Here is a 27,075-nt window from a genome sequence, read left to right as displayed (position 1 = left end):
AGGGCAGGTAGTGGGTCAGCCACAGGTCAAGAGGTCACGGTCTCTCCAGACACACAGCACAGGTGCACTGCTTATTGAAGGACCATCATCTTACACGTTTAAATAGATTAACGAGGGAGGACTTGAACAGGCTGTACTTTAGCTCTGGAAATTAAATGCATCTGTGATTTTGATTTGACTTATGGGGGTTTAATCAGATTTTGCTGCTTCAATAATAGCAATAAATGATCTTGATTTAAAACTGTTATAATAACCACTCATCCCTTTTTGTTCATGGCTGTGCTACACTTTACAAAGTCCTGTGGGATCTGATGTCTAGGTTTGGGCGGTAAGAATTCAAAGTGAAATGCCTTGACGGAGTTGAAGTTAAATATAGGTTTAGACATAAGGCTATATGGGTCACTGCCCCATAACACGGCTGCCCGAGAGGAAAAAAAACACCCCGGGCTCCTGCTGCCTTCCCAGGAGTTTGTGGAAATCACACACACACAGAGACAGATGCTTGTAAACATGTTCACTCTGTCTTTCAAATAAAAAATAGATCCTTTAAAACAAGATCCAGAACACAAATACCTGCCATCACATCAGGCTGGAATAAGAGAGTTATTTTGCCTGGGTTACATGCTCATGGCAGAGATATTAAGAAAGTCATATTATGTTGCATAGTATCATGCTGATGTTAAAGGTTTTGAGAGGATTAGATAAACTGACTTGAAAATATATTTCCATTTAGTTAAAATACTACCTAACTTTGTTCCAGGGCTGCAGCAAAAATATTTAAAATTCTTAATTACGTTTAGACTATTCCTTGATAAACCAATTCATATTAAGTAATACAAAGTGTCATAAAATTGAAAGTGAATGTCAATTAATCAATCAAAAAAGTTTTATGATGATCAACTAGAGCGGTTTCTAGACATGAACTCCGAAAAATGCCTGAATAATTGGTTCCGGACAATTTCTGGAGTTGTTCCAAACAACAGAAACATTTCCAGAACACTCAGGCGAGGAATGGCGGTAGAGCATGAAGGAAGGAAGGACATGTTTTTGTTTCCAGCACATCAACACCAATGTCTGCTCTGATCACCAAAAGCTCTCGAATCCCATTGTCTTTAAAAAGCAACTGACTATCTGGAAACTTTCAAAAAAATGTCCAGTCTGAAAGCAGCATAATTGTTTCAGCTCAACTATGTTAATTATATCACGAACTAAAGGACACAGTTTTTCCATCACAAACAAATGAATAAAATAAAATCGTTTATATGCTTTAGAATACGCCCTGACTGAATTAGACTCAACCGACTCAAACTGAACTTCTTCATCAGAGCTGGATTTACACATCTGCGCTTCCACCACAACCAAAGCATCTGAAGCCACTATAATGCTCACACATCCGAGTGAACTGCAATCAAAGTGGGAACATTGGTTCCACTCAACCAAAGACATGTTTTTACAGACTAGACATGGTCCGAGTTGTCCTTAAGTGACCTAACAACAACACGGTCGAACGAATCCTCAGCAGTGTTGGAGTCTGACAGGGCTTACAGTCACTTGACATGGACAGAAAATGTTGCATCTATGTGCCACTGCAGGAAACCTCCAATTTGACAGAGAATGATGTTTCCAAAACCCACTCCAACTAATCCCTATACTCATTCCCTTCCTATGTCTGCTGCCTGGGAGGGAGAGGGGCTCAAGTGCAGAAATAACTTATGTAACATACCAAAAGCCGCACCAAGTGATCTGGCTGACTCGCAAAAAAGGCTTATATTAAAATGCAAGGCTTTACTCTGGGTTGGGTGTGGGGGTGGTGAAAGCAGATGAGAATCCAGCTCTGGCCGCGGCTGGATGCGAAGGAACACGGACTGAAAATGTGTCACATCTGCCTTAAGAGTTTTGGCAACTGCAAGCGAAAGGGGGTTTGAATCATAACATAAGCAGTTACTGTTACTGGCAACCAATATGGAGTAATCTACTGGTGGGATCATAGTTTTTAATGTAATGCACGGTATTTGGGTCAGTTTGCTGCGTCTCTTGAGTTAAAAATGTTGAGCAAATCGGAGTATGGCAACTTTTTACACTTGTCCACATCAAGTAAAATGCTGCCATACAGTTAGATGTTTGGAATCGAAAGGACAGAGCGTTAAAATGTCAAACCTGGCGACCGTGTGTTGGAATGGTAAATGACTTAATCTAACAACTCTGAATTTCCTCTCCGACACAATTCCCACATCTGTTTCCCTCCATATTCCTCCAAGTCCGAGCAGAGCCACAGTACGGAAACTGTGTAACTGACAACACAAATGACTGCATACAGCTGGCAAACTGGAACATAGCCAGACATAGTTGCATAGTTGTTTAGTTTATATTGCCTCACTTCTTGAAGCCATGAATCTACAAGAGACAGACGGAGATAATGCTCTGGTGTCCCAATAAGAACGATTTCCTCATTTCTGAGATAAAGGCAATTAGGATGATTTATTAAGCTGCAGCCGGGCAACATCTCTTTCTTCATTTCCCTGCAGGCGGAACCCGGAGATCTCACAAAATGTTTTCAACTTGAAATCAGTGTTTTTCCAGATCTTCGAGTTATTGTCATTTTAATCATTTAAACTATACATTTCCTTTTCTTATAGTATCTTCCACATTCTGTGCAAAGAACCAAAGGTTATAAGTGTGATCCAAGATATGTGAAGATACCAAATTATGTTTTTTCATCAGTGCATTAATGAGCATAAAAGTGATGTCGGTATGTTTTTCTGGTCAGTTTTGTTTCCATTCTTCATCTGAAGCTGAGAGTGGAGTGACGTCAGTGTTTAAAACAAAGAGCAAAAAACAAAGAGGCAGCTTGAGTCAGATGCGGACACAACATAGCACAGCACTGACCAAAAGTGTCAGAACAGACAAAAATGCAAAATGCAGCTGCCAGTAAAAGAGAAACCGGTTTTCCCGTTATCTCACTTTTAACTGGTCAGTCGAGTAATAGCCAACACATGGCCCCACTCTGCAGGACGGCAGCCCTGCAACTGCTGCTTCGCCAGCTGTTACTGCGGACGAGGCACACACCGACACACACATCACTCATTTCCGCAAAAATACACTCTCCACTTCGATGAAAGCCAATTCAAAGCTGCATTTGAGGGTTTCAACACAGGGACCTCTTGATGTTTCCCCCCAAAGCCAGAGAACAACTGGAAAGAGGAGTGATTTAAAAATTTAAGAGAGAAAAAGAAAAGGAGAGCAGGGATAAAAGTCAGTGAACATAAATGAGCCGGAGACAGAAGGAACAAAAGAAGAAATGATTAAAGAGCGAAAAAAGGAGGCTTTTCCTTCACTAAAGGAAAACACATGAGGACGGATATTAGAGGAAGCCGCTGTGACAGAGATTACTTTCAGCACAGAGAGAAGAGATGGAGTTCAACTTTTCTTTGTCTCACAAAGTCTGGAGGAAAAGTCACACACACCAGTACGCACACACACAAACACTCACATACACACTTACCTTTCAGACAGAACATGTCTCTTTCCTTATTTTCCCATTTATCCACAGGAAACAAACACAGGTATCTTCTTTCTTGCCGTTTCCTCTCTTTCTTGCCCTCCTTCCCTCTCCCCCGCTCCCTCCCTCTCTATGCCGCTCGGTCAAAGCGTTCACACATGGACACACACATCCTGACACATACACTCCTCTCTCCCGCTGCCTCTCTCGCCATCTCCCTCCCTCGCAGTCTTCCCTCGTACACACGTCCACACACACGCGCACATGCCGCGAGTGGCAGGTAGCCAACTTCTACACTGCAGGAAACTGCCTTTCGACCCCCCCCTCCAATCTGCTCCCCTCTCTCTCTCTCCCCCTGCATCTCTGAATATCTCTCTACAACGCTAAACCCCCATCTCTCCGCCCCATCAGTGTTTAGAGGTGGAGAGCCAGACTAAAACTCTTAAATCTGCTGTCACTCTCAAACCCCTTGACTGGTCTCGTTTACACACATACATATAACTTTAAACCTATTTAGTACAAAAATCAATTTAAATAAGACCTTTGCACTTATTAGGGACAGGCAAAAATCAAAACAGAATTACACAAACACACCCAGAAGAGCGTGAGCCTTGTGGATGATTGTGATTGTAGAGAATCTGGGCAGTCAGCAGTTCAGAAAGAGGCAGGGGGCCCCGGCTTGAGGCCGGCCTATTGTGTGCTGATCAAATATAATCGCTTTAATCCCCCACAATTCAACAGGTTGTTATCAGAAACAGCTAAACTTGGTGCATCCCAAACCCTCCAGGCTGGCCAGTCTGAACAACCAAAAGAGTCACAGGGATGGGACACAGAAACACTATCGAGTCAAAATAACATTTCCAATTTGGTGTTAAGCTGCTGCTTATATCTAGTAAAACAGCAGCAATTCTTACTGAGTGCAGTAAAAATAGCAAAGGGTTAAGAAACTGTAACACAAGCTGCTTTTAGACATGCACTGAAGTCCAGGCAGTTTCCTGAAAAGGATCTGTATGTGAGAAAGAAAATGTCAGAGTAAGTTGCTCCAGACATTTTCCAGCTCCCTAGTAATGTCCATAAAATGTCAGAGTGAGCCCATGAGAGAATACAGCAGGAAAAATAAAATAAAACACAAAGAGGGGTCATTCACCTAGAAGACACAGACGAAGATGTCAACTTGGAAAGACACGAGATTAGAGAGCTTTTGATGATATTGGCCGACGCCAGTGTCGATGTGCTGTTAACAAAAACACGGGATTTCCGCAATGTCCTGCCTTTTGCATGATCTACGCAGGGGTCACGCCACACCTGGATGTCCCGGACATTTTCCTGTTGTGAACATGTTTGACTCGGACAATCTCCTGCTGTATTTCTCACATGTGAAAGACAAACTCAGAGTTCATGTCTGAAAACTGTTTTAATAGAAAAGGTTGTTGCCGTTTTGTTGAAAAGATTTCAATCCAGGTGTTTTTTTTAATACAAACTAGGAAATGGCAGGAAATAAGTGCACTGATCAAACAACCTTCAAAAGCTAATCAAGACACAATCAGCACTCCAGCACAAGTGCCCTTTAATGGGAGCGGTGAGGTGTCAGAATCTTTATAAAGGCTTACTCCAGGCTGGATATGAAATGTTTGTAAAAGGTGTGTGTGTGTGTGTGTGTGTTATGTATGTTTATGTACAAATGTGTGTTAATCCCATCCCACAACTGCTTGCAAGCTATGACAAGCCTGCCTCTACCAGATGTCGCCAATTACGGGCTGATTGGGGTGTGTGTGTGTGTGTGTGTGTGTGTGTGTGTGTGTGTGTGTGTGTGTGTGTGTGTGCGTGTGCGTGTCCCCTCTGCAACGGTGAGTGGATAAAATGTGAATGCCACAAAAACACAACCATGGAAATAATCAGCAATTAAAAAACGCACATAAATCCCTGGGTGCACCCACTTAACCAGACAATAAAGTCTGACTCCATCAAACTTTCACCTTAATTGGCTTCTGCTACTCCCAAAATGGCGTTTATACTTTTACCTTCATCATAAAATCCTGAGCACTGAGTGTGAGGTCGGCCTAATCACTGCCCTCACAAAGTGGGAGAGGTGGATTTTTATCCCTGTTCTGCACCAACCGGATTAAGACGGATGTTGGCGGCACAAATTATGAGATGATATTATGAGGTCAGTACAAGCTAATGAAATTAGTAAGTATCGACAGAAAACAGCTAAGTAGGAAAGATACTTCCATCCAAATGAATCCGAATGTATGGGTGTTTCCTAACCTGGAGGTCAGGGCCCATCCAAGGGGTCAAAATATAAACCAGACGGGTTGCAAGCTTTGGTTGAGGTGGTTGAAATCAATAGACGCAATAATGAAGGCTGCAATCAAATGATCCTTTGCTTTAAGGAGTCATAAGCCAAAGAGGTTGGTAACCACTGCTCTGCTCTCCACAATCTTTCAAAATTTCCTTCCATGGAGTTCTCGTTTTTTACTGAAACACTGAAAAAGTCTTTGTAGCATTTCAAACATCTATATATTTATTCTGATTCCTATTCATTATTATTTATATTTGGCATAATATCTGTAATATTTTCCATGTAAATGAAGAGTCTTGCCTCTGTTTTCTGAAATTATGATGTTATGTAAATTCCCCTTCTTTTGTTCAAGCTGTGCTGTCTGATGTATTTCTTCTGCCCTGTAAGACGTGGCAGCACTCCTCTGGTTAAATGACAGTGTCTAACTGTAACTGCAGGATATAAAGACTGTATTCAGAGAATTTCCAGCTGGTCACTGTTGTTATTCTCCAAAAATACAGTCTTTGTCTGCAGATTCAACACTATCATGAGGGCCAAATCATGAACTTCACAAAGACAATATCTTAAATGTGAGTCAGTACTGCACGTCCCCTATTGTCTTTGGTGCAGGACAACACACAACACGTGTGCAGTGAGCTCTACGTCAGTGCAAGATAAAACTAAACAACACACACTGATAAGATGTGGACTTGCTGTAATAAACATGAATACGTCAGTAACAAATTCAGTTACGTTTTCTCACATTAACCAGAAAATATCTGGAAAAATTGAGTCCGGACATTTTCCAGTTTTGCCCTTCACATGTGAAGACTGCACAATCATTCCACAACATTTTATAAATCTCAGTTTGACATGATGAAATAAGCTTTAAAAAGGTCCAGTACTTTTTCTTCCTATTCTAAAAAAGGTATTTAGAATTATGCTTAAATGAAAAAGCTTGTTTCCTCTCACATGACAACATCACAGCTCCTGCGTCCGTGCTGAGGCAGATTATAACATCTCACCTGCGAAATAAACTGCGGCTCATGTTGGGACAACACCGGTGCATCCTATCAACATACAGTAAGCCGTGGACCTCTATCCCCTCACAACCTGAAATCAAGCCCGCAAATATAATCACTTGCTTTTCCTACCTCCACGGTTTTCATCATTGAGTCTCTGCTATCATGGATTATATCAGGGTAATAGGAGACATGATACAGAGGTGGGCGATGCAGGTCAGAGATTAAGTTTTTAGAGGGAAATAAAGACATAATGCGATTTAGTTCAGGATAAAACTGAACTGTATTGCGTGGCACGTTTTGGACGGGTTTTCAGCACGAAGTAGGTCTGATCTGGGATCAACGGTGAGGGACATAAAAATTAGGTTACGTGGGTCAGAGAAGCAGAAAGAAAAAAATTTGACTTACCTGAAGATCAGCATTGTTGTCACATAAGAGAGAGAGACAGAGAAAGGTGATTAGAAACAGTTTAAATCCATAAAGTAGCACATTTTATATATTTATCCTTTCCTGTGAGCATTTCTATGTAAAATAAGTGTGCGTGTGTGTGTGTGTGGACAACCTGGGCTGTGGGCCACATCACCAGATTTCCATGTCTGTCTTTTAATGAGGCCACACTGGTTTATACACCACATCTATCCCCCCCTGCAGCGAATTATCATCTACTAATCTGGATTTACACATGCACTACGCAATGATGATGAGTCTGTTTAATGTGTGTGAGGAATGTCTGTGTCAAAATGTGTCCAACAACACTGTTACACAAGAGTTCAGTCTCATCTGAATCCTCTCAAATTTCGCTAAGTATCTCACACGGACAAATACGTCCTAAAAGAACCTTTCGCACATTCTAAATTCATAAACGGCCCATTAACAGCGTTTTATAATGCGAGACCCAATTCTGGTTCTGGCCCGCCACAACCCTGGTGTGCCAAGGTATATGGTTAATATTTAGGTCAATATGCTGTTGCCCTAAATGTGCGAAGGAAAAAAACATCACATTAAAAAAATCGACTAAATCCGTCAATCTTCCCACAACATGTTAACATAGTGCAGTCATTCCTGCCAACAGCAAAGATCTAAACAAATCTGAGTCACTGAGTTCCTTTCGCTTAAGACGTTTTCAGACATGAACTTCTTCATATGGGAAAGACAAACTGTGTCCGGACATTTTCCAGAGCTTGTCCTTCACATGAAGAACACAGCAGGAGATAGCCCGAGTCAGACACGCTCACAACAACTGAAACATGCAGGAGGTAGGACATTACGATGTTTTAATGTTTTTGTTTACAGCACATAGACACCTGCCTGTATTCTCTCATGGGCTCACTTAAACATTTTACAGACGTTTCTTTGGCTGGCAGGAAAAGTTCCAGAAAATGTCCAGAGCGACGAACTCTGACATTTGCGTTCTCACATACAGCCTTTACGGAACATTACAGGAACAAGTCCAGAGTTCAGTACATGTCTGATTTGCTGTAGCCTACATAGCATTTAAGAGGCACTGCAATAATCATGTAAAGCCCAGACTCCCATCTGCCATTCAGACTCATTCCCTCTAAAGACAGAGACGGCCTCCGCAGTCTGGCTGGTGCCCCGACTGCACCACTTGCGACTCTTGGATCTTATTTGTACTTGACGTGGCCTTCGAGAGCTGCCACTTACTGATTGATTCAGACACAGAGGCCACAAAGGGGAGATCAATAGGGTTGATTGAGGTGATTGATCAGATCTTTCCGTGTTTGTGTATCGAAGAAAGAAAGCAAGACAGGAGGAGAGACAGAAGGAAGGTGCGAGTTAAATTTATGTATATAAGAGGCTGAGATAAAACAGCAGAGGAAGTACAATAACCCTAATTTAATATCTAAATATCTAATTGAACAATCTCCTGAAATTGTATCAAGTAATAATCTATACATCAATAATCTATAAATCAAAAAAATGATTCGATTTCATTCACAGATGAGAATATTGTTACTCAACCTCCCTAGAACAGCAAATAGGAGCCTGTCCTCCACTCAGCTACTGAAGCACTCTCTCACACATGATTGGTTCAGAGTTGTCCCAATGGCAAGGTCAAACTGAACCACACCAGGAAACACTCACTTGCACAGCCCGTTACCTTGGCAACCGGGGCAAACACCCAACCAGTCGAGCTGGAGGCTGTATCTCAAAATTGCAGGTTTTGGAGCCACAGGCGCTTATTTTAGGAGCTATATTTGCACACAGGCACAGTGCGTGGCTGCCCATGTATCTTGTAATGGGCCCTGGCAGGCACGTGGAAGCAAGATCCAGATGTTATAAATACTTCGGGTTTTCTTCTGCAGATGTATTGTTATGAGACGTTTCCTCTGCGTGGTGTGCATTTGGACAGAGCTGTATGTGCGTGTGTGTTCGGGATGGAATAGTTTTATTCTGACCTGTCTATGACACTGTCTCTAGTCTAGAATTAGCTATAAAAAGATATAGACTGTGCACATGACAGAGACAGAGGGTGTGTGTGGCATCAGAGTAAGAAAGAGCATCAGTCTGTTGCCGTTAATTCATTTCTTCTTTCATCTACTTCTTTTTCTCCATCTCTGAGCTTTGCTGTTCGCTCATATCAGCCAATCAATAAAACACTCCACCGGCTTTCAGTGGAGATTTTAGTATAGTGGAATTGACCAGTTTGGATCTGCTTCCTGACTCCAAGTACCAAATAATCAATGGAGAAAATCCAAACCAATCAGATGAATAAATTATCAGAAATGAAGGACTCAAAATGAGATCCGTCAGAAAGTCAGGGTGTCTACAGCTATAAAACAAGTTTCGTTAAACACTTTTAAGACCTTGAAATAAAATTTAAGACTAAATCTAAAAATACAATCCAATAAACTCCAATGCCTTGGTCCCCTTTGTCCCAAGATTGAAAGACTTTGGACACACACAGAGCAGTCTGCTTCATAAGCACTTAACTGCACTGGCTTTAACCACTCAAGTCACATCTCGTTAAATTTGCATTTCCCCATGTTCATAAACTAGCTAGTGTGCCGGCTAGAAAGGCTTCTTCTGTCTCTCAGAGGAGAGATTTACTGGTGATGTGCCTTAAAAAATTAAGACTGATCCAATCTCAATTTGAGACAATTTAATACTTTTTGAGGAAGGTAGCAACCTTGTAGAAGAGCAGCCCTGAGGATGTTTGTTCAGCGCAAACAGACAAAATGTGTGTGACTGACCAAACAGAGGAATAACATCAAGTATAGTACATTGAAAGATATGGCTTAGATACAACACTTTCTGTACAGATAGTCAGTAGATATTCTACAGCTGTAGATTTAAAGCACTGCAATGCGATAGTAACATCACCTTATTTGAACAAAACGTATCAAGCGTGTGTTTTCACCAGTAATTCCTCCACTAAGTACAATCAAGGAATTATTTTTACAAAGCACAAGTGACAACTGGAAAGAAAAGACACAAGCGGATGTGATGAGGTGAAAGTCTAAAGCCTTGGGTGTGATGACGATGATGTTCTGTGAGCGTTTCATCTCTGCTTGGCTGCAGCTTCTATTCTTTGACTTTGGGGGGAAAAAAATGTCAGGAGCTCAAACCATCCGAGCCATGTGCAGCCCCGAGCTGTTTTAGGAAGGGGCAGGTTCAGAGGTGACAGAGTGACCCGGGGGGGATTGAGACATGCAGTGAACGACAACAACAGTAACAAGCTCCGCATTTCTGTGAGGCAACAAAATGGCAGCTTGTGCTTAGGTTACTCCACGTGCATTTAAGGGCCACTATACGATTTGTTGAGTAACAAAAGCTGCATTATGAATAACTGACTTTATTAAATAAATCTTTTTAATAAAATAAGCAGCAGCCTAAGAGTGAAGATTTTGTATTTGGAGTTATTACCTCCGTCAAGGTTATTTTTGCATTTGTGTCTTTTTGGTTCATTTGTTGGTTTGTCTGTTTGTTAGCAGGATTATGCAAAGATGACTAAACCGATTAACAGACTTGGCAGAGGGATGTGAGGCTGGTAAGAGATAAACATGCAGTTTGCGAGTGACAAAAGTGAAAAAAGTGTAACATTCGATAAGTTAACATTAAAAGCTACTATTTAGAGCCGATAACTGGTTTATAATTGATGACATCATCAACTTGGTAACTCGTGCACCAACATTTTCGCTGACTTTCCAAGTTGTTGTTCCGACTTGAGATCGAGTTTATGTGTTGTCCAACCGTGTGGGGGCTTAAAAGCTATTCTACCATCTGACTAGCAATTCTGTTAAAGCACACTGGAAGCTTTGGAGTGAGTAAGATCATTGTTGCACTTACTGGCAAAGTAAGGAACTTACTAAAAACAAGCCTAAAAGCCTAAAAACAAAACAAGACACTTCTAAACATGTGCTGGTTTTGTGTCGGAGAGAAAACTAACCTGATCAATCAGGGCGAAAACAGGTGACACCACATTCCCCCCCCAACAGTGACATGTTTAGACAGTCAGAGTGTAATTCTACGTAACTGTACATATGCAAATGAGGAAACATATCACAATATCAATTGCACAATGTAGTGGGATGTTGTTTTGAACACAGAGACTTTTTAACATGAATAATAGAGAAGATTATGGATGACAAACCACAGTCCTTACTGATCTGAGGCCAGTTGAGAGATGGCAGCAGTATGGGTCAGGGTATCTGTGTCTTTTTCCATTCTCAGTTAAGGATTAGGGATACTGTTACAATCATTTTTTTACGAGCGTCTTATTGACACTGCTGACACACACACACACACACACACACACACACACACACACACACACACACACACACACACACACACACACACACACACACACACACGGTCACACACATACATCTAATTAACTGATCAATAAGTAATGAGCCTCGTCTAGAAACACTACACCCATGAGGTACTAAGAGAAGTATAAATAGCATTCTCACCTTTTTCTAAGCAGGAGTGCATCCAAATATTAACAGGAAATATAAGTTAAGTAATTCATCAAAATGATCACTTGCTGCGAGTGATGAACTATCCACACACACACTCAAATACGCCCTCCCCCTGGCACCAGATCATGCACTCACATCGCCACCAGCCCGTGGCATCAACAGTTTCCAGCCGGACGCATGGTTGTTTATCTATCACACACACAAAGTGCCATTTGACCCCCCCAGAAAAGTCCCACTAACTACGTATACCTCCCACACGCTCCCTAAGCAACCAGGAAGTGTCAGAAACATGGAGCTGGAGAACAAGGGGCCATAAAAAGACTGTGGCCCACTTCTTGCGTTGTTTGTGCACGTAAACAAAGTCATTCACTGGCTTCCTGGCTGAGCGCGAGAACAAAAATCCATTCAAATGAGCTCAGGGCATTGTGTGAAGTTGTGATGCAGCCAAACCAAAACACACCATGTGGTTTTGTTGGTGTGTGTCCTACAGAGTTTTCTGTAGCATAAAAAAAAAAAAACGCTCGATAAACAATATTTGTGTTTTCATTCCTTTGCTTCCCTGCAACTTTTCCCTCTCACCTATTTTATGTTGAGGCTGGTAAACCCAGCTGTCCTCATCATCATCATCCTCGTCCAAATCTGCAGCATGAAGGTGAGTGTGTGAGTGCGAGTATGCATTGCCGTTGTGGACGGCGTGGAGCTCGTTCTGGCTGTGGAAGATGCGTCTGCTCTGGCGGGAGAGGGTGGACACGTTGAGCCAGCTGAGAGCGCGGGACAGGCCCGCCGGTTTGTCCTTCTTAAAGGACGCAGACCTCCTGTCTCCTCTCATCCTCACTCAGATAAGGGCAAGTCCAAGATGGGAGGATGCACCATCCAAAAAATGTCTTTAATAGTGAGGGGACATAATCCTCAGATGCAGATTCTTAGATTGGTTGTTATATGTTCAACTTAAGTTGCCAAACATTTCTGAACGCACCATCAACCCAGATCTACACACATGCATAAATGCTTCAAATTTTAAGCATTACATTAATTCCAGGGAGAAGTTGAGCCAGTTTTCTTTCACTCTGCTTGCACTGTCCCGCATCACGACTCTGACCCAGGCTGTCTTAACTTCCAATCTCTTTCTCCTTTAATTCATATCTCTGTCACAAGCCAAAAGTCAAGGCTAAATCATCTCCTTCCTTTTCTACTCGTCCTCTGTGCTTAAAGACTCTGGGCGGGATTCCCAAACCCAAAAGGAGTAATTAGGCAATCCAGCAATCTGGAAAATCACCGCCCCTTAGCCGCACACATTCGCACGCACACTCCTGTATGTTCACGCTCACTGTTGGCTGTAACATTTCCCTCCGGTGCACGACAGGGGTGGAGAGAAGTTTCCAAATGACATCAAGATACTTTTCAATCAGAGCAAGTCCAGCGGTTGTTGTTTACGATCATTTGTGCCCTTGAGTGCTGTTGCATCCAGTTGTTAGCGCACACACAGCCGACGTGCACGGTGTCACCACAAGACCAGACCAGACTTGGAGGTGAGAAGAATCCAACGTCCCTGGATCGATTCCCACACGCTGGCATAAACACACTCACATGTGAGATCCTCCCGCTACAGTTCCAGCTCCAAATCCTCTCTTGTGTTGTGCAAAAGATGACTCCATGTGTCGGGGTTTCCAGAAGAGTGTATCAACCTTAACTTTTCATCGTTATTGGAGAATGAAGAACAAAAAAAACTCCAGTTGTTGACGGCCGTCGGGATCGGTCTCTCCAATCAGCTGATCAGCACAGGTGATAAAACAAATCACCTGTGCTATAAAGAATCACGAGGGCCGGCTCACACACACCTAGCGTGACGCACAAAAAATGATAGTGCGCGCCGTGTGAGGATTCCCTGAATGCCGCTCACAAGTCAGTCCTAAAGAGTGTGACTACAGGAGTTGGCTGTGTGTGTGTGTGTGTGTGGTGAGTACAGGGTTAAGGTTACACCCAACCCTTGTAGCCACGGTGCTGAAATACGAGTACGCCCCGTCCCTTCTTCCCTCCCTCCTTCTGTTTTCTGTGATTCCTGATCTCTGCCCCTCCCCTCCATCCGTTTGCCGGCATGGCAACCACTCATCTCTCCCTCCCTTTCTTACCTTCCTCACACCTTTCTTTCCGCACTTGTTTACTCTCCTCGTTATCTTTGTCATCTCTAGTCCATCAGGTGCTTCCGTTTTCTGACAAAGAGACAGCGCCCCTCTCATTGAAAGGAGCAATGCAGACTATAAGAGAACACGCATTAGATCTGCAGGGTCAGAACCACTATATTTTAAGACTGTTTATAGCACAAGGCTGTACATTTAAATACATGTTAAGAACAAGCTCATAGCCTGACTGCAGCAGACATTCTGCCAAAAGGAGCTGGTTAAACAACTCATTTAGAGCATCTCAAAAACGGTGCTGAACATGGAACCATTCAGAATATACACAGCAAACACAGACTTATGTCAAATTTTTAGGCGATCACACTTAAAGTTGTTTTTAGTTTTCAAAACATTTGTGAAAAATGTGCAATTAGTGTGCGTTCTTCTGTAAAAAAACAATACACAACAACACACACTTAACTGCCCAACATGTAGTTGAGGTAGAATTGAAAAAGCAGCAGAGGCCCCCAGGGGCAAAAACAAAGTCTTTATGGCGCTCTGTAACTGTGTTAGGGAGGTGGAGTTTTCCCACCCAAGTGTAACCACAGAGGGTGTGTGGCCACCAAGGTGTGTGTGTGTGTGCATGTGTGTGTGTGTATTGTATACACGTGTTACAGCAACCTCATAACCCTAATCAATCGCTTTTCATCTTCTTGTTTCCACTTTAGCCGGAATGCAGAAAAAAAAAAAAGAGGAAGTGGGTTCAGTTTAGACGCCGATTTGAAGGAACACCTCCCTGTCGAGCGTTGCCTTTTGTGGATCCATTACACACTGGTGCAAGCTGATCCCAGATTTGTGGCTTGGTTGAGTGTAAACCTAGACTTACTGTAAACCCCCCCATCACTCTGTCGGGTCCCCGACCTCATTTTCTTTTTCCCTTTAGGGAGGAAATCTACCATCTCAGCACTTGCGGAAGGGGACAACTGACACACACATACACACATGCACGCACACACATACATATTTACTAAGACTGTTGCTTGCACACATTAGGTCACAGTCCTTTAGTAATTAGACAGCACAACACTCTACTGTGAAGGGGTGGAGGGATCAGTTCGTTCATAAAGGGACCAAAAGAATTAGGAAATGAAAATAAGTCGATTGAAACAATAAAGGGCAATAGGTTAACTGGCTGGGATGAGGGAAATGATGATTAACAAACCAACATGTCAACATGGTGAACAGCATAAAGTCAATAAGAGTGGACAGTCAGGGTCTTTGGATTTCTGCTTTTCTTGAAGAAAAGCCGTTTTAGTAGCATAACCCTCGAAGGGAATTGAAAAGTCAAAGGTCATCATAAGAGGTCAGCAAACTGGTACGACCCCCACCTCACTCCCATTTCCCAAATCCCCCTTTTTTCATTCCCTTAAAGCTGCTCGCACAGAGAAGTGACAGCAGTGACAATAGTCAATATGTTTAACGGCTTAAGTGTGGCTGCTTCTGCTCAGAGGAGAATATCAGTCTTTGACAGGTTTTAAGTGCTAGATGTGTAGTTTTCATCTGTTGTCTAATGATGTATAAAAGACTCAAATTATTATTATTACCATCATGGTTGTCATTATTATTAGCAACTTTGATTTATACAGCATCTTTCAAGGTGCATAACGAAACTTTACTAGACCAGAATATTAAGGCCATTTAAAAGGAAAAGATCATAGGTATAAGGACTTGGAAAACATTGTGAAAGAAACTGTGGAATAGACCTGAAAGAACCACACAGACGTGGAGGACATCTTTTGTAGAGGAGGAAGTGACTGGTAATGGTCAACTGCAATCTACATGCTAATCAAATGGGTTTCGTACTTTCTCAGGTAACAATGACATTGGTGATCAAGATTCTGGACCCAGATTGAGTGGAACTTTGACTGTTTCTCAATTGGTCCCTAATTTATATTGGGCCTATTTAGGGTATTTTAATATGGAGGATTTTAACATATATACTTGACTTTAGAATTGTAACACCATTTCAAAATAAACTGAATATGTCTGTTTTAGGAGTGTAACGTCTTCGTCAAATTTGTACAGGTACATGCACTTTATGTAACTTTTTGTTAATTTTCTTCCCTAGTTATGATATTAAATACAAAGCTTATATAAAGCAGAAGAACACTTCAAGCAACAACTTAATCTGCACAGCATCATTTCAGCCACAGACGTGCAATACAGACCCTAAACAAACTTCTGTTTGAACAGAACATGGATTTCACAAATGTCACTTTGGGATATTCCTTCTCTCACACGTGATAAGAAAGGAGACAAAAGGCAAAGTACAAATAAGACCAGACAATGAAGGACTCGACTTAAACTACTGGGCAATTAAGTTAAATTACATCAAATCAGACGAAATTAAAGGTTCTGAGAAGATAAACTGGATCCACACAATCCTGCATCACAAAGACAATACAAAGTTAAATGGCAGATATTTATGACCATATAACACGTCTCAAAAAGAGACAAGTGAAACAGAAAGATGACGGCCTTGACGCGCTGGATGACACAGTACAGATAACACTTCTGACAATAACAAAACATGTCCTTCTACCAAAAATGATGGAGAATTTGCTCAGCTGACTAAACACAACCTCCTGCTCCCTCCTCTTCTTGTTGCACGCACACACACGCACACTTGCATGCAATCACCAGATGCGTGACACAGACAGGAGACAAACGACCTGGTTGCCAGGTAACCCAATCAGACATCAGATAGGGTTGGATCAATACACAGCGACCAGATGCTAAAAGGTAAATTATAGCAGATAAACAAGTGCAGCACAAATAAAGCAACACAGACACACAAGCAGACACAAACACAATTTAGTGCATCTGTAAGTCTACTTTTTTTTTTAACCAAAAGACTTGGCGGAGTGTTTGTACCAAATTCCAGATCCCAGTAAGTACAGTCCCGCAGTGTGTGTCTCTCAGCGGTAATGGATCCACAGAGCCAGTTAAACACAGGGGTTCTGCTCCGCCGCAGAGGAAAGCTTTTATTACTACACACACCACCCCACATTTACTGAGACAGTTATATGAGAGTTGGTGTTTATGTGTCTCTGTAGCATCTGCAGGCAAACTGGACCAAACCTGTTGGTAAGGGTCAGCTCGACTTTTTTTTTTAAACTAAAACTGGTTTTACTGCAGCCACATGCAGATCGATGTGATATAAATCTGCTTAAAGAGCAGCAGTTAGATCAAGGCCTGTTTAAGGGTCAGAGTATCAAATATGGTTTAAATTAGGGTACACCTCCAGGGAAGTCATGCAAGTCAAGGGAAGTATGCAGCACCCGTGTGTGTGTGTGTGTGTGTGTGTGTGTGTGTGTGTGTGTGTGTGTGTGTGTGTACTGTAAGTTCTATATTAGGTGCCTACAGGAGGTGTTGGAATCCTCACTGAAGGAGTGAAAAGGGCCTCTACCAGTTACAAAAGCATGTGTATGTAAGGAATACAGCTATTTGTATATTTGTATATGTACAAACCATAGACTGTATATTGAGTTGGAGGACACGTCTCTACTTCCTCCCTTTGTTTTTAACGTTTTTAGTTTGGTTCATGTCCCAACCATTAGAGTAAAGGAGGCAGGATTTATGAATGGCATCCATCTTTAAAGTGAAAACAGCTAAAGACAGCAAACAGAAGCCGCCTAATAATGTGAGCTTACAAACAAAGTGTGTGTGTGTGTCTCACTCAGCCATCAGAGCCCCAGTAGGGTCCACAGACTAACCTCATGATACACTTCATCTGTCACTAAGTATGATGGGAGGTTGGAGGGGTGGGGTGATTTCTGGGTGTCACTCTTCTCAGTACAATGAATGAGGCATGAACACACCATCTATACAAATGAGGAGCACACTCTTCTGTGTAACTCGGCCGTGATCAGACATCAGGGTAGAAGGAGCTGACAGAGAATGAGAGTGACTAACCCATATGACAATGGACGAGGAGGATGAGGACAAAGTGACTCACACAGTATAAAATGTGCCTCGATCAGGTTAGATGACAAAGAGCTTCAGACCTTCAGGGGGTGGAGAAGGGCAGGGTCATGCTGGTGCCCAGCAAAGGCCCTCTGGTGGTGGCAGTGGAAAGAACGACTGACAGTCCTTCATTTGAGTTTTTGTGGTTTGCTTCAACTTCAACATTTTGTGGTTTGCTTGAACATAATAAGCAAGTATACTGTCTTTCATATTGAAGAATCTGTTAAATAATGTTCAACGCTGTCTAAGTACACTGATTCTCTACAGCCTTGTTGATTTGTGACTACTTTCCCCAGCCACAAGGGGGAGCCCTCTCACTGGCATTCCTCTGAGGAGCAAACGCTGGTGTTCTCTGCTGGTCAGTGTAGCCTTGGGTCTTCATTGAAAGATGAAATGAGCCGGAAAATATGCCTCCTCTGTGGGTCTGTACGTAACTCTTATCTATGAGGATACGCTCAATAAACAACACTGGGTGTGTGTGTGCACAGATATCAATCTTAAATTTGGATGACGCTACTATTTAAGACTTCCAAGGCCTACATTTTGCCTCGGTGGAACAGCCCCTTCGAGGACACACACCCACACGGGTCTTTTTGACTACTTGGACAGGAACTAAGCTGGTACAAACCCCTGGAGTCAACTCCAGTCAATTCACTCTGGTTAGAAGACAAATCCCCTCATTCCTTTGGCCACGTGCTGTATTATTCTGACATCTATTATACCAGTGTGTGTGTGTGTGTGTGTGTGTGTGTGTGTGTGTGTGTGTGTGTGTGTGTGTGTGTGTGTGTGTGGCAAAGAGCGAGCTGAGGACCACCATTGTCCAACACCCCTCCTCCTGCGTATGAACTTAAAATGTGAATGTGTAGATTATGTTTGTACCCGAGAGTCATGTGTGGTGAATGCAGTTTATCCACCGAGACAAAGAGAAAAGTGAAGCAGGTATTGACCTATGACCCGTCAGCCCTGCCCAAAAGCACCAGCTGACTCCAGGATTAACTTAGGCTATAAGTCAGGCTGCACAAGTTTGTGCACCAAACCAGAAAACGCTGGGCTCACTTTCTGCACACTCACTGAACACATGCACCATCGTCAAAACAAAGGATGAGGAAGCACAGCTGGGTGTCTGGGAGCCACATCTGTGAAACAGAATCAAAAGCTCTGCATGAAAGGCTGTGAAATATATGAAGCTACTGTATGTGTACGGACCAAGAAAAAAAAGAAAAAGGAAAGAGGAAGGCAGCAATGAGGTGAAACCATGGCATGAAAAGAACAAAAGGTTTGAGAAAGGAGTGGCACACGAGACAAATGAACTCCGGTAATGTGAGCAGGGCATTCACACACACTGCGACGCACACGCCCAGGAGGGCTGCGTCCAGTGGTTGAAGGGGGAGAAAGGGTGCGGTCGACTCAGTGCATTCCTGATCAGTCGTGCCTGAGTGGTGGAGCTGGTCCAGCAGACCCGAGGCCAGATGTGGTTTACATGTGCAATGGAATGAAGAGTATGGAATCTATAAAATCATGTGCAGATGGTGCATTGCAAAGTAAAAGAAAAGGGACTCTAGTTGAAAATTCATATTTAGGATTTAATGCAGTCTCTATTTTATTCAGCCTCCTTACAGCTGAGTAGTGGATGAATGCAAAAAAACGGATTTTCTCCAGCACATTATAAAATCTGACACCTGCACAAAATGAGTTGAATACTTTACCCCATGAAAACAAATAAACTTGCAACTCAAACAACTCAAAAGTCAAGTTGGGTACTCAGCATTTTACTGCCACGCAGCATGTTTGTCATTGCAACAGTGTTTGAACTGACATGTGGCTGAACCTGTTTTTAAATCCCACAGGTAGAGCTGCGCCTGGTGGAGAAAGCATGTGTGGGAGCGTGTGAGCGTGTTCTGTTCCAGCCTTGATTGAGTGGTGACAAGCAGGTCGACAAACAGCTGTTTAAAGGGAAGCACCCCGTCACGACAGAAGAATGTTCAGTTTTACTGTACACACTCATAAACGAAAACAAACTCAAACTCTGCACGCCACGGTGGGGGTACAGTACCGGTATGCACATACATGTACACAGACACACACTATACCTCTTCGACATCCACTCAAGATTTCACCCCTTGTGTTGTATTTCCAGCACATTTGACTGCAAGTATATGTGCATGCCTGTAAACTGCATTCGTGTATAGCGCTGGGAAAACAGCGGGCTCTGTGCTGACTTAACGTGTGCGTCTATTCAAGAGCGACTTCCTGCAGTGACACTCAAGATATTCCAGAAGAGTCAGTGGTGAAGACGATTCCTCATGACGGGCACCACAACCATTTAAAAGACCTGCTGCCAGAGGATTTCATGTTTAATATCCAACTAAACACTAGTCTCGCAACATAAAACATTGCAAGGACAAACCTTATGTTGTTTGCATGCATGTACAGGAACGGCCTCTTCTAGATGTGGGATGCATTTTCAGATTCAATTAATGTTTTTTAATTTGTATTTAATTGTTTTATCATTGCATTTTCTGGTTGGCCGAGCGATAAATGAAGCATTTAGTTAAAAACTCATCCTATCAGTTATGAAAATGCCTAAATAATAAACAAGGGACACTGTTATTACTGCTAACACTATTGCACTTTGCAGACATTATGTTATTGTGAAGCCCGGGAGTGTGAGAGAGAAACTAAGCACGAATAAATAGACTACAAATTAGAGGAGGAGATAGAAACAAAAGGAGGATGAAAGTAAAGGTTTTTTTAATCAGCATGTTTACAACCTACCGAGGTGTGAGTATTATACGCCACGTGTTTACACATGTATAAAAGCTTTTTACAAGCACACGAGTGGAACACAGTGAGAGGAAAACTCTAATAAAAGCCAGGATGTGTGAAATAACAGTGGCAGCAACCTGGTGGTACAGCCGGAGGAGTGTGTGCGCGTGTGTGTGGCCCTCGCCCATAATTCCTGTCACTGTACGCGTGTTTAAAAGTGTGTGTAAACTTTCTATCTGCAGCTTGTCGAGAAACACTCTGCGCTGACATTAAAACTGATTTAAAAGAGGAGGAGGGCGATGTGGAGGGAGAAAAAGGAGACTTAAAAGTAGAAAGTGATGGAGTGCAGAAGTGAGATGAAAGAGAGAGGGAGAGAGAGAAAGAGAGATCGAGAATAAAAAAGAAAGCGAGAGTGAGACAGCGGGGAAATTATGCTGATTAAGCAGACGGCAGGCCAACCGTTACCGTGACAATAGGGGCTGACTTTGGGTCTGGCACTTTGCCCTGTACAGCTGGGAGCTGTCTGAGACACACACACACACACACACACATAGAGGCAAAATTGTTGGTTTTTCCGAGCTCATCCCTCTTACCCAGGCTCACAGTGATACATCAACGCAGCACAAACCTCCTTTAAATGCTGGACTGAGACCAGCTGTATTTTACTAACACACACACAGATTCTTGTCTGCAACCTCTTTCCACCCCGCTGGCTTACTCTCCTTACTCCTGATCCAAGAACAGCTCCCAACGCGAGTCATCCCGTTAGTGAAGGATTTAGGAGCAGAATCCAGATCAGCAGTTGCTGGCCAGACCAGCTGGCAGCATCGACTTCCAGCCGTTACACTCTAGGGTGTAACGGCACATTACAGACAAACTATGGATGTAATGGGGAGCACACAGACACACACACAATAGATCAGCTTAAAATAGAGTGTCTGAGGGGAACACTCCCATATTGAATAATACAAACAGAGAGGGAGTTTGTCTTCGCTATACTATGATTAACCATGTAATGTGACAAGACTGTCAAAACACCCACCTATTCAAACACACACACACCAATCAGAAATAGACTCCCCCAAAGACATTCCTCCCACAAGCTGTCAAAAGTTTGAGCGCAGAGTTCCATATGGACACCCTCCGTTTCTCTCCCTCCATCCTTCTCGCCATCTGTCTTTCTCCATCTCTCCACATCCCTTTGTCTCATCTCTCCCTGGCTCCTCTTCCCTTCTGTGTTTGTCCATCTCAAATTCCAGAAATGACTGTTTCAACATCTTTCTCCACATTTTTTGTGAACCTTCCTGATTCCCTCCCTCCTCCTCCTCGTCTTATCGCGCCGTCTCTCTTTTCTCAAACACAGCCTCGCTTTGTGTCTCCGAGTCGAGGGAGTGGAACACAAACTCTCAGCCCACCGCGGACTCAAAGCCAAAAGGCCACTGGTTGTGGCCACCCACCCACGGTGCACCGAAACAGTAGGGACTTTCCCTCTGTGCGTGTGAGTGAGTGTGATCGTTGTGTCTGTCTTTCTGCACGCAGCGTCTGCTCACAGGTGTGCGTGTATATCCATGTATTGGCGTCCGTGGGTCTGGGTGAGCAAGGTGTAATCTTGAGTTCGCATTCACTTGTCTATGCATGCGTATGCGAGCATGTGTGAGTCCATCTTTGTAGACTTATAATCCGGTCAAGTGACCTTTTTGCAGGAGGCGGACGAAAAAAGTCGGCAAGTTATGTGGTACAAAGCTGCACAGATCTGAAGTGGTTCTCACTTTCACACCTTAGAGCCATCATAGCAATTCACATCTATTAGCTGCTGGCCAAATTAGAATATTGTTTGTTTTTTTACCAAAAGAAAAAGAAAGAAACTGAAATACAGCCTAGCACAGGTCAGGTATTGTGTATTTTTCATTATATCTCAAGTTCCAGTGCTCTCTTCTCCTCCTCCTCCTCCAGGGCCTCTGACTGAGCTCAAATCGGCTTGTGTTTCTGAGGTGCATGGGAAGGAAACCTCTGTGGGAGCTGTAATTTCATTTGTTTATGTGTAACCTTTGTAATTGTTACTTTTGGAATGAGGTGTTAGACAGTCCTCACCACCACCACCAAAACACTAAATGATGGGAATATCTTTTAGAAGAGCGATGTTTATGCCTCCAGTCCAGAGACTTGTAGAATCTGTCATGGGGCAATGAAGCTGCTCTGGTGGCCTAGAACCTTACTAAGACACTTTGTGATGTATTTTCATTCATTTCAGGGGTCACCGGTCTGTGTATATCCATATTTATATAATTATATATCATGATACATTAAGGCTGGGACTGGCTCGAGCCCTCCCCCGTGACCCTTACAAGATAAGCAGTATAGATGATGGAAAATAGAGTAAATTAATTAAAACATTAAATAGGAAGAATCAAGTGTGTTGAAGGACAAAGTAATAACTTGATTCATCACAAAAACTCCCACCCACAGTGACCCAATACACCCAAAGGAATTTAAACCATGGTATAAACCATTGACTGTATATAAAGATGGACAACGTTTCTCAACTTCCTCCCACTATCCAGAAATGAAGCCAAAACATTCCTTGGACAAACATCAGTGTGATAACAACTCCTACTTTGACCTTTTAGTTTGGCCCATATTTCAACCACTAATGTTGAGACTTTACAATTTACAGGCCATTAAAAAAAATATCTATTTAACATGTAATCAGTTACTGGCTGCACTCGTTACCAATGCATTAGAGTACTGAGGCAAAACAACCAAAGACGTGTCACTGTCCAAATGTCCATGAACTCCGCTGTGAGAGTGGATCACAGATTAAATGTGATGGCGACGTGGAGTCTAATCTCACGAAAAAATCCGACACTCTGAGGTTGCAGTTCAGCCTTTAGTCGAGAGGCAGGGAAAACCCTTCAGTTAAGTCGCGGCTACATGCGACACACTGGTGGCTGCCGAACACAATTTGAAGAGGAGAGGATGAGCCATGCGTCCAATGCAGGAGCCAAAGAAGAATGAATTTGTCTAGCATACAAACCAAATCCCCCAAAGCTGCTGACAAAATAGTTGAAACAAGAAATAACTAAAAGAGAAGCAACATTTATATTCTTTATAACATTATAGGGGAAATATTGTTTACAAATGGGAGTTGGCCAATAGAGGAGTTCGACATCTCCTGTATAATACAGGACACAGGAGCCTCCACCGTCTCCAGACCCGTCATAAAAATCCAGTCATAAAGTCAACAGACCATTCTCTAACACGGACGCACATATTTAAGTGAAGGGTACAGCCTTGTTTCTCAAATAGTGCAAATATACTTATCTGTGGCTGCCAAACACTGTCACTGTGTTTCTAGGGGCAACCTCTCCACCTCCCACTTGTCCAGACAAAACAGTCACTTCATCATTAAAGCGATGCAGGTTTTCCAGATGAAAGAGGGTCGCCTCCATGCTCCAATGTCAAATAATAACTTTTTTGTTTACATGTATTTAAAGCACAGAGGAGTGAAAACCTTTTGCTGAAGTTATTGAGTCACAGAGTTGCACGGTCAATTAAACTGTGACCACTAGGGGGCTCTCAATCGAAACAATAACAAACAACCTAGTTTGATGACGTTGTGATGGAAGTTGTTGTCTTCACCATTATTGGCAATTAAAATTTACCTGAAGTTATGGCAGAGATGGACAAAGCAATGGGCGAAGATCAACGAAATTAAAAGACGACCACAACGAGACGTCCCGTTACCTTGAATTAAATTGGGGATTTTGAAAACATTTTAGATGAAAAGTGAAAATAACCTAGGATGTTTCCTTTCTCTAAACTTTAGCTTTGATTCTTGTTTATTTAATCTTCAATATATACTGTTAAAGAGAAGTACTTCATGGGGGGTTTCAGGGGCTTTGACATTAACTGATTTCTATGAAGTGAAACTGCAATAACTTAAGTTAAAAGATTTTCTGTGTAGTTAGAGTCAAGATTTTATGTTCTTAGAAGAGAGGAAAGAAAGGAGAACAGAGGTGCACGCTTCTTGCCCAAAGGCTCATATAACGAGTTGAGAACAGGAGAGTTAATAACCTGTAGAGACCCAGATGAGTCGCTATGTGGCCTACAGCACTACACACACACCCAACCTCATTTAAAAAAGAAGCAAGCCCAGGAGACTCCATACTGTCTGACAGACCTACGCCTGAGTACATATTCACATTTGATCACACACACACACACACACACACACACACACACACACACACACACACACACACACACACACACACACACACACACACACACACACACACACACACACACACACACACACACACCAACTCCAGCTGTTCAAATTCATTGCTCATTAATCAGATTTATAGATATTTTTCCATTTTTCGACAGAGCCAAACTGTGAACTTAAAAAGGAGTTGATCTAAACTGTCGTGAATCATTACAAATTTGTAACAGTACATAATTCATCTCCAGATGATTGAAAAACAATTCAGTCTTAACTTGATGCCAACACAGATTTTTTAACAGAAGCCACATACTTGTGAATACTGTTCCTACTTTCCATTTCTAAAGGCTTGAAAAAAAAAAAATCATACATACAAATACAATGATTTTTGACCAATGAACAATATGACACCATACATATTGTGCAAGTCCTTACAAGATCCACAAGCGTACATTCTTACGGCCTTTCTGAAAAAAATATTTTCCTGTTAATAATAATGGAAATTGCTGAGAATCTAAGTGGCCAGTTGAACTCGTCTGACCAGTCTGCTGCAGCTACAGGCTGCTGGTTTGACAGAAAGAAGACCAGTGTGATGAGAAGTGATACGGGTCATAGGGGTGAGAGAGCAGGCCAAGCACACAGCAGAGGGAAAACACTTCACGGCTGAACTGTAGGAGCTGGGGCCTCTGTGGGTGGTTACCAAAGACACTCCAACTGTGTACAACTGTGGATTCATGTGTGTTTGAATTATACAGAGAGGAAAACAGAATGGCGCCTGTCGGCTCCGCATGGTATAGCATTGACTAAACACTGAGGTTAATGATCTCGCACACACACCAGGCACCAGGCACTATTTCATGTTCTGCTCCCATGTCAAAGAGGATAACCCTAAGGCCATTTCCACAACCTGAGAAACACACTTTTACATCACACTCACAACAATCTAACAACTCATAACACACAAGTTAGTTTACCTTATTTTACCACATTCCTAAAGACACATCCTGAAGCTCCCAGGGTACTACCACAAAACAAATCTATAAATCATGTGTGGCATCATTTTGAAATGTTCAAGTAATTGGCTTACATCCTGGTTGAGCAGCCAATTTGTTGGTACCGGGGAATGTAAATTGCAGTAGAGACAAAAAAGACAGAGGGAGTGATATAAAAACAAGAGCAGGTAAAATTTCTAGTATTACAATTACATCTGCCAAAAAATCTTGGTGTGGAGAGAAGGCTGTGTTCTGATGCAATGGAAAAGATCATACAGGGCCACAGTGTGTCAAATAGAAGCACTTACCTGTTGAGTTGCACAGGGAGTGTCATACAGGGGTCGGAGAGAAGTCGGGTGGAGGTAAAAAAACCAAGACCACAGTCATGTGGAGAGAAGATGAGAGAAACATTGAATTAGATGAGATTCATTTGGCAGGAAGTACATTGAACCTTGATAGGACCGGAAGATGTGTCACAAACAAACAACTAGATGTGTTTAACACTCTAATACAGGTGCTAAGAGTCTTTTGTTTGTCAACCTGTGCGTTTGCAGGAGTAGTGTGTGCTCACATTGCCCCCCCCCTCCCCCAATGCTTTTTGTTATTGTTTTCTAGTGTAAGTGGCTCCTTGTGTTTGGTTTCAGATGTAACCACAGTGGTTAAGACAACAGTGAATTCACTGGGCAGTTTATTCCACCACTTCCCAGCCTGATTTGAGAAGAGATTTGACCAAGACAGGCAACCACAGTGGGTTGATTATTGTGATCGCTCTATTGTGAACATGGTTTGTCAAGGTCTGACGAGAACTGAAGGCCCATCGCTGGAGCAAAACTGTAAATAAATCGTCTGCCAAGTTATTTCACCAGTCGTTTTTACTTTTTCATCATTGGAAAACAATAGCACGAAATAAACATTCAACAGGATACTAGTGAACACATTTTTGTTAAAGCACCGCAAAGCTAAACATTCTTTTCATAATGTAAACTCGATCGAATCAGAGTGTCATAAACATTTACAAATTTCCTGACCACAGTGGGATGACAGTCATAGCGCTCGGCTCTTAACAGGAGCCAAGCAGTTAGGATGTTTGTATCACACGTTGCATAATAGTAAAATCCTCTGAGAGAAAATCGAGATCATAATAAGCAAAAAGTATCCACAGGAGAGATTTGTTTGGATACTTTTCAATGCTTAATCA

The 27,075-nt window shown here is 42.5% G+C and overlaps 1 protein-coding gene across 6 annotated transcripts in view; it reads right to left on the bottom strand.

The window, feature by feature from the left end:
- nhsl1b (NHS-like 1b) overlaps window positions 1-27,075 on the bottom strand; it is a 96,367-nt gene that overhangs the window by 43,619 nt on the left and 25,673 nt on the right. The window contains exon 1 of one of the 6 annotated variants that reach the window (XM_035143839.2): window positions 12,331-13,662. The exons of 4 other annotated variants lie outside the window; for them this stretch is intronic. In XM_035143839.2, the coding sequence (XP_034999730.2) occupies window positions 12,331-12,580 (250 nt within the window). In that variant the 5' untranslated portion in view covers window positions 12,581-13,662. Of the gene's footprint in view, window positions 1-3,502; window positions 3,819-12,330; window positions 13,663-27,075 lie in introns of those variants that run through there. One more of the 6 variants, XM_035143845.2, reaches the window with a different exon arrangement.

The sequence above is a fragment of the Hippoglossus stenolepis genome, chromosome 20, assembly GCF_022539355.2.
Source record: "Hippoglossus stenolepis isolate QCI-W04-F060 chromosome 20, HSTE1.2, whole genome shotgun sequence".
Lineage (NCBI taxonomy): Eukaryota > Metazoa > Chordata > Actinopteri > Pleuronectiformes > Pleuronectidae > Hippoglossus > Hippoglossus stenolepis.
This window is presented reverse-complemented; position numbering and strand designations above follow the sequence as displayed.